At 32.1% G+C, this 12,657-nt stretch overlaps 1 protein-coding gene across 1 annotated transcript; it reads right to left on the bottom strand.

The window, feature by feature from the left end:
- Positions 1-2,553: 2,553 nt before the first annotated feature.
- Positions 2,554-3,345, bottom strand: LOC107961478 (uncharacterized). The gene is made up of 2 exons (XM_016897599.2): positions 3,111-3,345; positions 2,554-3,021 (listed from the first exon to the last, which is right to left on the bottom strand). Exons 1-2 carry the CDS (start codon positions 3,208-3,210, stop codon positions 2,765-2,767), a joined length of 357 nt encoding a protein of 118 aa, XP_016753088.2. The 5' UTR covers positions 3,211-3,345; the 3' UTR covers positions 2,554-2,764.
- Positions 3,346-12,657: the final 9,312 nt, after the last annotated feature.

Genomic DNA, 12,657 nt, shown 5'->3' with positions numbered 1-12,657 from the left:
ATGGTTTCGACAAACAATATAATGGTTTTGCTTTTTTAACTTAATGGGTAAACATTTATCAAAACAACGTAATTTTTCATTTTAACTTGATTATTTTGAATTTTAACTTTTAAAAAAAGTAAACATTTATCAAAACAACGTAATTTTGTCTTTTCTTATTCGGATTTTCGGATAACTCGAATTGTGTAATTCATATTCGAGTTAAACCGAAAAACTTAATTTTTATTCGAGTTAATCCGAATAACTTGATTAACTCAAATAACTCGAACTATTTAATTCAAAATTTAAATTTTTTATCGAGTTTTTCAAATCGAATCGAATTTTACTCACCCCTAATTTTATATATTCCCAACGTAAATCACGCCTTTCGTATGCTTACATTATGCGTTAGCTTTAACTCTCCACAATGTATCACTCTATAGACAATAAAAAGGGTGAACTGCGATGGGGACCCCATGTTCAGTGTATTTCTATTTTAATCATCTAATTATTAAAATTTTAATTTAATCTTTAAACTTTTCAATTTTGTATTTTCTAGCCATCTGCTATTAAGTTTGGAACAGTTGGATGTCGTTGCCATGTAATTTTTAGATAAACTATATGAATGATCACTTAATTATAAGAATATTTCTATTAGGTTGATAACAAAAGTTTGGAGTGGGCTTTTTATTGTCTAATAACAAATTTAACCCTTCAATATTTATACATTTTATCAATTTAATTCTACTTTTAAATAATATCAATAAATTTAACCTTCAATAGTTATAAATTTTGTCAATTTAATCCTAATTAATGACATTTTTCACTCTATCTATTCTTTTATACTCTTAGTTAGGTATTTGGCACAGGAAAACTCAAAAGTCTATAGTTTCATGTGCAGGAAAAATCATAAGTTATCAGTAAAATTTTTTTAATACTTTAGATTAAATAGTGCTTCTTCGATACTGAAAAACTTTCAAAACTTTTAGTTTTTTACGTCAAAAATATTATAAATTGTCAAAGTGTTTTTTTTTAACACAATTTTTATGTTAAAAAAATGGTTCTCCAATGCCAAAAAACTCAAAACTTACCAGCACCAAATAAAAAATTATATATAAAAAAAACTTTCTAGCACCATAGTTAAATTTATTGATTTTTAAAAAAATTAAAATTAAATTAATAAAATGTATAAATATTATAAGACAAAATTTATTATTACACTAATAAAGAAAAGACATGGACAAACTCACTCTAGAAAAATGGATATATCAGTGTTTTATGAAAAAAAGCTGCGACTAAACTCTTATAGCGGTGTTTAATGGAGAAACGCCATCAAATGTGAAAAAGCTGGCACGTTTTTACAAAAAAAGAAACCGCCGCTAAATCTTTAAATTAGCGGGAAAGTCATTGGCACAACGCTTAACAAACAGACGCTCAATCTAGTGGTGATTTGTAGGGAAACACCGATAGTTCTATTTTTTATAAATTAATTATTTTGATTGGTATTTTAGGATGGCAGTTCCATATTAAACATTACCAATTCATCAAGGCGGGTGAATTGACTAACCGTGAAATAGTTCTGGCGCCATATCTTTTGTAGAAATTGCCGGTACGTATAACTTTTTTGTAGCAAAATGGATAAAGTTAAAGATAGCCTAAAAAAATTATGTCCAAAAACAAGTAAGGATAAAAATCAATAAAAGGAGACAAAAAATCATCTATAATTTACCAGTATGTCAATTTCTTCTATTCAAATTTGTGGCTGATATACATTCGTGAGTTACATAAAAACAATCATGATGCAATTTTAAACAGTTGAGAATCAATTAAAGCAAACAAAAATAGATTAAAAGTTTTAAAGATTATGTGCTAAATTAGTAATTATGCTTAATCTTCAAATGGAATTAAGGAAAAAAACTAAAAGTAAAAACATCAGTTTTGAATAAATAAAATATCTTAAAGTTTAACCTATCTAATATTATCAAGTCCAATTCTAATGGAAATAAAGAAAAGTGAGAGGTAACTGGCTTGGTGCGTGTTTCATGTTTTTTCCAGATTCTCTCAAAATGCTTGCGTCCATATCGCTTTCAACCATTATCAGTCCTCAAATATAAAATTATTTTGTACATTATCAATGAAATTTCTAGAGTTTAAAAATAAAGTTAAGAGGTTAACAAATACCTTAAAAAGTTATAATAAAATATTAAAAAAATACTTGCTTGAAATAAAAATATATATACTGTAAATATATCAAATATTCACATTTTTAATAATTATATATCCGTTGTTGTGAAGGATGATTATATGAATTACAAAGTTTGAGTCTTTTGTCATCCATTTCTTTTTTTTTTTTTTCTAATTTGTAATGATAAAAGAAAAACATAACCGTTGATTTTACCATGAGATTATATGTGGTATTTGTTCATATAATCCAGCTAATTAAGTATAATGTTATCATTAATATGTTAAATCTTTAAAACAAATTCATATATTTGAAATTTTTTGAAGCTTTACATCTATGCGATGAATATGCGTTCTCTATATTTCAAATAATAAAGAATTCAAGCAACGAAATGAAAAAAGGGGTTTGTAATTATATGAATAAATACATGATCATATATGGAGAAACAGAAACAAAAAAAATAAAAATCAAAGTTATATGAACCTATATTAATGCAGAAATGAGGATACGGGGAAAACAGACTATTTAATGTTGAAACTATGTAGTAATTTAGTAATATAAGATATTAAGATGAAAAGGTGAGAAACTGATGAAACTAGGGAATCATAAAATGCTACATCCACAGGAGCAACCCTTTTTACCAGGAGGTTTGGAGTTTGGTGGTGGAGGAAGTGGTCTTGGATAGATAACCATATCCTCGACTGTCTCACCACTCGGATTTGATTTATTTTGTGTTGGAACTCGAACCCCAGACTGGTCTGGAGACCCCTTTTTGACAGGCTTTACCGGTAGAGTTTCAGCTGATACCGGGTGATATTTCCCTGTACCAGACTTATCTCCATCTTCGGAGCCTTCATCACCTACATCATCAAACAAGAAGAAATTAAAACATGACAACAACACTGCAACACAACACGGGTACAAAGATATTGTGGGATGTACTTTTCACCTTGTTTTTCGGAAGGTTGATGAACAACATCATCCTTTGCAGTATAAGATTTCACCTCCTTCTCCTTGAAGCTTTCATCTTCTTTATGTACTCCTTCCATTAGATTGTTTGATTTTTTGAACTAGTTAATGAAATAAAAACAAGGTTTAGAAATGGGGTTTGATTCTGTGTGGAGGTTCGGGTTTAAGAAAGTTTAACACACACGTACTTATATATGTAGCCTATAATAAACGCAGGTTTCATTAGTGTGTATATGTATAAAATATTATATAATATAATATTAAATATTCGATTCCTTAGTTCGGCAGTGCAGTCAATCTATGGAGGGGTCTTGTGGTGCGGGATTTTTATATATTCCAACGTAAATGACAGACAGACGCCTTTCATGTGCTTACGCCACTTAGGTGCGTCAGGTTGAAGTCTCTACAATACGTAACTACATATTCCAGCCATTTAACTATTTATATAGAGAATCAATGCCCAATATTTTGATTTTTTTCTCTTCTAGAAAAGCCTCTTTCATAGGGACTATTACCAAGCTTTTCTAGCGACGGTTAGCTTACAGTAACCTCCCGGTTTTTAAGAGCTAGTTGTTCATCTACACACTGCCCTTCATTTACTTCTTTAAATTTCTTTTTCTTTTTCCTCCCCAAAATGTCTCCTTTGTGCTCATTTTTGTATTAATTGCTTCTATTTATCTTTTCATCTTCCTCTTTTTTTTCTAACCAATATTTATCTTTATCTTTTGTTTTGAGCTTATCACTTATCCTCCCTTCATTATAAGAGCAGGACCTTGTTTAGGTGAAGGTGCACTACTTATGTTAGCAAGATGGTCCCCCAACATCTCCCCTAGCCTTGACTTCTTCTCATCCTTGCATGTTTGGATACAAATATTGTAACACCCCTTATTCAATCCGATCGTCGAGTCCAAGTTACAATATGTCAAATTTATTGCTAGAGCAACTACCATCAAATAATCAAAAAATAAATCATTCAAACATTTAATTATATCATAAACACATTCACATCATGATATACTATCTTTTTCGAGTCTTAATCGAGCTTATGAAAGCTCTTTTGTTAGCCCGAGAATGAAATAGAACTAAATTGTAAATTTTCAAAATTTTAGGTCAACGTCATGACTTGAGGGAGTTCCTCGTCGTGACGTGACATACTGACTTGGTCTTGTTATGATGACAAGGTTCCTCATTATGTCGTTGCCTAAAATCTAGAGCTCGTCGTGACGTGGACTCTGTTCTGGGTACATTTTAGGCTATTTGGTACCTATTTCATAGCTACCACACTTTTCCATCAACTTAGGCTTACTTATCTATCTTTACCTGCACCAAACATTTCAAATACATACCTAAAAACATGTATAAATGGCCACATTCATTCTCTACAACTCACAACATACAATCATCCATTAAACATGTCATTCCTTTAACACTGTAACACCTCTAACCCATATCCGTCGTCGAAACAGGGTTACGGAGCATTACCGAACAAACAGAATAGTAAACCATTCAAATCATACGTCAATACAAACATAATCTAATTTCATTCAAATACATTCATAATGTCCCTTAATCGAGCCATCGAGGACCAAATATTACTATAAAAGCAGTCCGGGACTAAATAGGAAACATTTGGAAATTTTAGGAAAAAGTTGAAAATTTTAGATTGTAGGGATTACACGGCTGAGATACATGCCCGTGTCTCAGGCCGTGTGGACATTCAAAATAGGCACACACGGCAATGTCCCAGCCCATACTAGTGTCCGTGTAACTCACTGACTTGGTTACACGGCCAAGCCACACGCCTGTGTGCTAAGCCGTGTGCTAGGCCATGTAACTGCCTGACTTGCATGCCCTGAACCTACAAAGGACACGCGACCGTGTCGCATGGCCGTGTATCATACCGGCTGAGACACATGCCCGTGTCTCAGGCTATGTGGCCCCAAAATAAACCTTAAAACACAAGTTTACAATTTCAAGTTTGCTTGGACCTTAAGAAACTCAAATACCAACCAAAACACCAATTCAAAATGACATAAATCGAGTCATAAACACACCAAAACCAACCTAATAAGTGTCTAACCAATGTAACATCATTGGTACCACAAGTATATATATATAATTATACATCAAAATAAACATCAATTCAATTCATCAATTCATTCAAGCAATACCTAATCAAAATACCTATCAAAGGTACCACAATCACAACATTTCATTTATAAACACCATTCATACTAGCATAAAAACTATACCTTGTTCTCAAGTAACATGCAAGTTGGTTATTTGCACAAAATATCATTCATAATATTTATATAAGTCAAACATTAACCAAAAGAACACAAGAGCCTATACATGCCATATAATCTGAATTAAACGTTCCAAAAACTACCGAGATGAGCTGGATAGTGTGACTTGAGTGCCGATCCGATCGTCCAACCTTCCGAGAATCTACAATGACATTAAACAACACGAGTAAGCTTAATGAAGCTTAGTAAGTTCGACGTATTAAACGATAAATTTTACCGAACTAATTATAATAATTCAAACAATAATAATCATCCATGAAAACTCCCTGTCAATCACAATTTCAATCGATAAATTCATTTATGTTCAGATCAATATTTACTAAATAGCATATCTTTCACATTCATTAAACAAGTTACCTTACCGAGATTTTTTCATTCGAAGAATAATTTACGGATAAAAGTACATTGTCGGATAGACCGAACATACCAGACAGAAGCTCATAAAAGCTTATTCAACAAAAGTACGCCAAACAGAAGCTCATAAGAGCTTATCCACCCGAAACACGCCAATAGAAGCTCATAAGAGCTTAATAGAAGCTCATAAGAGCTTAATAGAAGCTCATAAGAGCTGATCCACCCGAAACACGCCAAACAGAAAGTATAACGCGAGAGTTCGCAACAAATGTTGAGCCTCAGTTTACTTGGGTAATATACAGATATCTCCCTTCGATACTATCTCCACCCCAAACCTCTATAATACACCAAAACTCAAATGTACTCTATCCCGCGTTCAATTCAAGCCGAACATCAATTTCAATATTATAACTCAAATAATGATTCATTTCCAATAATGGAATATATATATATGTTATATCATGTAATCTCAATTACCTATTTATAAAACTGTTAAATTTAGCATACATTTCATATTTCAATCCATTTTACAATTAATACCCTTTTATTTTTCAAATTTACACAATTACCCCAAACTTTTACAATTTTTTCAATTTAGTCCCTTAACTCGAAATTCATCAAGTTAACTATTTTACTTAAGTCAATATTTTATCCAAATATACTATGCCTTAAAAAGTCCCTAATAACAAAAAATTCACTATTAAACCCTAAAATTTTGACATTTTCACAATTTAATCCTAAAATCAATATTTAACAAAAAAATCTCTTTACAAAATCATTAAACATTAAAATCAAAGCTCCTAATATATGATATTCATCAAAAAAATTCAATATTCAACAATGGTAACTTCCAAAATTTTTAACAGAATTAGAATCGAAGGTACGGCTTAGTTGGACCTAGTTGTAACGATCTCAAAAACATAAAAAATTATAAGAAACAGGTAAGAATTGAACTCACATGCAAGCTTATAAGCTCAACTGATTCTCCAAGCTACTTCTATGGTGGTTTGGCAATGGCATAAGAAGAAATGAAGAAGAAAAACTTATTTCTTCTAATTTGTTTTATTTAATTTCTATTTATTTACAATTATGTCATTAAAATCACATTAGTTTATCTTTTTAATTCCTTTTGTCGTCCAACACTATCTATTAGGGACTAATTATTATATTGGTCTCTCATCATGTAATTAATAAGCTATTTAATCATTTAATTGAACTAATTACTAACTTTTGCACATTTTTTAATTTAGTCCTTTTCTTTAATTAACTATCCAAACATTAATATTTCTTAATCGAATTTTAATACGACTCTAATAACTCTATAAATATTCTAAAAATAATAATTACGCATCAATATGATAGAATTTTATGGTCTCGAAACCATTGTTCCGTCCCATTGGAAATCGGGATGTTACAAACACGATATATAAAGTAATCGTTAACAAAATACCAACTTGATCATTATCAATCCACATCTAAAGATACCACTTGAATAGTTATATATACAACTCAAACCATTTACCAAAAGCATAACATATAAACAAGCATTATCATTATGCAAAGTCATGTATAAAATAGTTTTCAAGTTATATCATTATTAAAGGTTAACCATAACATAACACCTATGTACATGCCACAAAACCGATCCTTAAATGGTTGAAAGAATATCGAATTAATAATCAGATAGTATGAGCTTATCGATGATCCACTTGACACATTCTGCAAGTTGGCAATCTACAGGAAAATGGAAAATAACGGGGTAAACATATCAAATGTTTAGTAAGTTCATAGAGATTAAACAATAACTTACCTCAATTTACAATTTAATATAATAAACTACTAGCTTGAAAAATTTTCCTAAACATGGCAACCACATATCAACAATGCGAGTTCAATATATAATTGTATCATATAGTGATTCAAATATATAACATTCTAATTCACTTATAATCAATATTTCAATGTCATTACATAATTAATCGGCATTTAATCAATTCAATATCAAATTCATATCTTTTTTTCCGAATCGAATCAATTAATTCATCGCGTTCTCATATCAATCCTCTAGACTTGTATATCCGGTTTGCATAATTTTTTTGTAAACTATCAGAATTCATGTATTGTACCTTTTCTTTTAAGCATTATTTCACTACATCAATTCAATTGATATATTATTATCAACTTTACATTTTATATCCCTATTAACCTGACTCGGACTCGAAAGGATACATGGATCCAACCAACACACCAAATTTGGCACCTATTGCCTCATCAGAAAGTTCGAAGTAACATGATTGTGCCCAACACTCATCGGTATAACCGAAGTAAAATTTGTGCCTAGCACTTATCGACACGTAGTCTAAGTAACCCATACTCAATCTATCTTATGACATACCAACTATATCCGACTCTGCCTGAACAATTAATAGGGTAATCAACTATTAATTCATTAAATATCTCAAATTGCAATTCATCATATTCAATTTATTAATCAATTTATCATTTCTTTATGATTTAGCCTATATATCAACTTTTGTACCAAATTTCAAACAATTCAAATTACTATCAAACATACACAAATTCATAATTCAAATATATAACAATTTAAATACAATCATACCATATGAACTTACTTGGTCAAAATAGCAAATAATCGAATCTTCAAGGACTAATCAACAATTTTGTCTTTACCTCGATTATCCCCGGTTTGGTTCAATTCTCAATCTATTAATGACTGAAAGTATGAAAGCTTCAAAACCCATTTTTCTTTTCTTTGCTTCGTGAAAATGAAAAAGATGAACATAAAAGGCTTGTTTTTCCTTTAAAATTTGTCTTATATACTTTGTTTAATAACTAATTAACTAAATCTTAATTAATCTAATGTTAAGCTTAATTAAAAAATTGTGGATGAAAAATAACGCCCACCACCGTTTCAATTGATCCTTCGGTTATTTAAAAATCCATAGCGATAAACTTTTACAATTCAGTTATTGTACCTTAATTAACTATCTATTTGAAAAAATTAAGGGACCAAACTTTAATTAATCTTTATACTGACCTCCTTAAACATTGGAAATGCGGTTCTGAAACCACCATATTCGACACCATTAAATAACGGGCTGTTAAAAATATGGGGCCTCCAACTCGAATACCTTAGAACTTTTGAAGTTGCTCACCTTGGTCAAATTGTAAGAAGAGTCGTGCAAATTGTTGATAATGATGGTAATCCTCACAACATCTGATTCCTTAAAGTTCGCGTAGACATCAATCATTGGCGTCCCCTAATGGTTGGCTACACTATCCAAAGAGACAATGGTGTTAGACAATGGGTTGATTTTTTATATGATTATATTTGTAAAGTTTTCATAAGGTTTGGCACCATCAATCACATAAGGAACAACTGCCCTCATGATGACCAGGAAGTGGAAGAGATGATTGATGAACAAATGGAAGAAATCAAACATGGTTTCGTATATGAGACTGAATTTGATGTAAACCAAATTCACTTTAAGGGAACTATCTGAGTATCTAGATCAAAAGGTTCCAATAGATCGACATATATTGAACTTAACCTTTCTGATTTTCTTTGTACCAGTTCCTTATACCCCTTCTCTAAGGGTCGATTCTGTTTTGGATCAAGTAATGTTGTTAGTATTGAAGATGAAGACAGTGGTAAACCAAACAGAGATGAAGAAAATCATGACCTTTCAAACAACTATATTCAACAAAATGTTCTACATGATGATGACCCTTAGTCTGACCCCTCTTTGAATAAGGAAGAGAAGGATAGTAATGCTCAAAATCTCTCGAGAAAAGATTCTATAAAAGTTGAATCACCTATGACAGATACTACCCAAACTCATCCAAATGACCCTCAAACTCTATCCATTATCCCATACACAATTACTCTTGTTTCTACTCCACCACAACTTTTTCTCTAACCTTATTCCAAACTTTAACCCATTTCCTTTAGACGATGAAGTTGATGAGGTCATCACAATTCAATTCTCTACTACAACAACTAAAATAAGATAACGATTACAAAAATGTGGGCAGATCGATAGTTCCAACAAATTGAAAGGCTCATTTTTAAACTATCGATGTTTTAAATGCCAAGGGAGTTTTATTTGAAAATAATTGTTTTTGTTGATGATTTCGTCTAACTACTAGTAAACTTCTCAAGAGTTATTAGACTTCTTGATATGAAAGTTAATTTCAATAATGCAAGGTTTTTGCTTGAAGACTGGCAACCTAGCTAAAACTAGCAAGGCAAGAACTATGATAGGAAGGAAAATACCATTTACAACCTTCAACATTCCCTCTAATGCCTCAACAAAAGTTGCCATCCTTGAAAATCCTATCCTTGGAAATGTAACCTCTCCAAATCGGCCTAAACGTTAGACTCGAATTTAAAACATTACATTAGCCATCGAAGTGACCCAGTAAGCTTTCAAAGTTTTGAAAACAGTTCCATCACAAGAAAATCAATGCAATTGATTAGCATATAAAATCACAGCACATAGCCTAATTCACATATACACATATGTCATATCATATTGGAGATTTCAAAATTTCAAGCTCATGCTTTACAAATGCAAATAAATTTAGTTTAATAGATAACATTCTATCCCATCGCTACATACCATGAGAGTTCCCCAAAACTCACCCATCCCTACACACCGAGTTGTGGTTAAACCACAAAAGTTGTAGGTTAACATGCTGCCAAATGGTTGTGAATACACAACATAATTGTAGATAAAAGATTTTAGATAATGGGTGGACGAACCGCCGGTGTTGTAAGTTAATATGCTTCTAGATGGTTGTGAGTACACAGCATAATTACAGATGAGAGCTGCTAGATGCATGTGGATAAACCACCAAAGTTGCAGATTAAGAATCTGTGAGAACTTCCTCCTTTCAAAACGTCTCATCCCATGCAATAAAATATAACATGCTTATAACAGATTAAAAAGGAAACATATAGCATAATTATAACAAATCAAATATGGAAGCAATAATTATGCTCACACTTAATTGATATAGTAGCCAAAATATTTGCTTTTCAAGGATCCAATTTAGCGATGTCAAAAGGCACGTTATACGATCAATCACAAATATAGATACAATAACCTTAATTATCCATAATTCATGCAAATATATGTACAAATATAATATTAATACAGTCAATCAGATCATGGGTTCTAGCATTATTCATACTATAAGGGACTTAATTGAAAAATAAACATTAGAATAGCTTGGGTATTAATCAGGGATTAATCTAAATAAATCATAAAATTCTAGGTCAAAATTATAAAATCTGACTTGCAGGGGACACACGACCGTGTGATCGGACCGTGTGGCTAGGCCGTGTGGCAAATCGTGGCTATCTAGTTTTCATAAAATCAACCTATAGGGGAGACACGGCTATGTGGTAGGCATGTCGAGGGTCCTAAGCCGTGTGAGAAATGAATTTCCTAAGGTTTCAAGGGGGACATGGTCGTGTGAAGGGCCATGTGGTTCACACGAGTGACCTATACACCTATGTGGTTGGCCGTGTAGCCTTATTCTGAGGCACAGTTTGCCCTGATTCGCTTGTAAAAGAACACACACCTGTCACCGAGGTCTCAAACGTCGTTCCTCACGTTTAAGTCTAATACAGGGTACCTAAATCGATTCTTTCAAAGAAAAAAAATACGCTCAAGTTAACAATTAAATTAAGATTTTTCAATATTTACATAATATGTGACAAGATTTCGATTGGATCCATTAATGGAACTTAAGGATTAAGGCTGGAGATTCATACAATAAAATTACAAAAATGAAGCATAGAGTCAAGGTTTACTTATCACTTTTTAGTAAGGTTAGAGATGGAATGGACAGCTTTCACTAAATCGATAGGAAGAATGGGTTGAATTGAGATTGATTTTAGATTTGGGATCAAAATTAAATTTCAACTATAACACCCATAACCCATCTTCATCGTTAGATTAAGGTTATAGAGTATTACAATACAATTTAGAGCATTCAATATCATATAGTATCAATTTTACAATTTAATTCTTAAATATTCATATATCATTTAAATTAAAGTGAAACATTCATTTATGGGCCTTAAATCGAGCCTACGAGGCCTTAAAAATAGTTTAGGAATAATCAGTGACCAATTCGAAACAAATCAGAAGATTTTGGAAAAAAATGAAAATTTTCCAAAACAGGGGTCACACGGTCGTGTGTCCCGGCCATGTGATAGAGCCCAGATTGTGTGGCTCCAAACATGGTCGTATGGCTATCCTACACGCCCGTGTGGCTACTCCACACAGTCGTGTCGCAGGCCGTGTGCCAGCTCGTGTGAACTATGCACCTAACACGTTCGAGGCACATGCTCATGTGGGTTTCCCGTGTGTGACACACGGCTGTGTGACAGCTTGTGTCCTAGGTCGTGTGTGCACAAAAATGACCCAAAACATGTCTATTTCTCATTCAAAAGCTTAGGTGCATACACCTAACGAAAGTACCTATAAGCAAGCTCTAAGAATGCAATCAATGACACTAAAAACATGTTGAAACGATCAACCTAAAGTTTAACCAATGTGTCTTCCATGATACCACAACATAAACACTTACAAATTTCTTTCCTTAACTAAATATACAAGCCACAAGCACATTCAAAATGACTTACATTCAATCCCAAGATGACATGCTTAATTTAACTAGACTTACCATTTCATGCCCATCCCACTACTTCCATTTATGCTTCAACCTAGAACTAGTATGCTCATTTAAGTAAATACTCATCCACAACACCATATGCACATCCATTATACAATAAATCAACCCTCCTATTACATGTCATATAAGCCAAGTTGT

Source organism: Gossypium hirsutum, chromosome A05 (assembly GCF_007990345.1).
Source record: "Gossypium hirsutum isolate 1008001.06 chromosome A05, Gossypium_hirsutum_v2.1, whole genome shotgun sequence".
Classification (NCBI taxonomy): domain Eukaryota; kingdom Viridiplantae; phylum Streptophyta; class Magnoliopsida; order Malvales; family Malvaceae; genus Gossypium; species Gossypium hirsutum.
The sequence above is the reverse complement of the archived record's forward strand: the minus strand, read 5'-3'. Positions and strand labels throughout refer to the sequence as shown.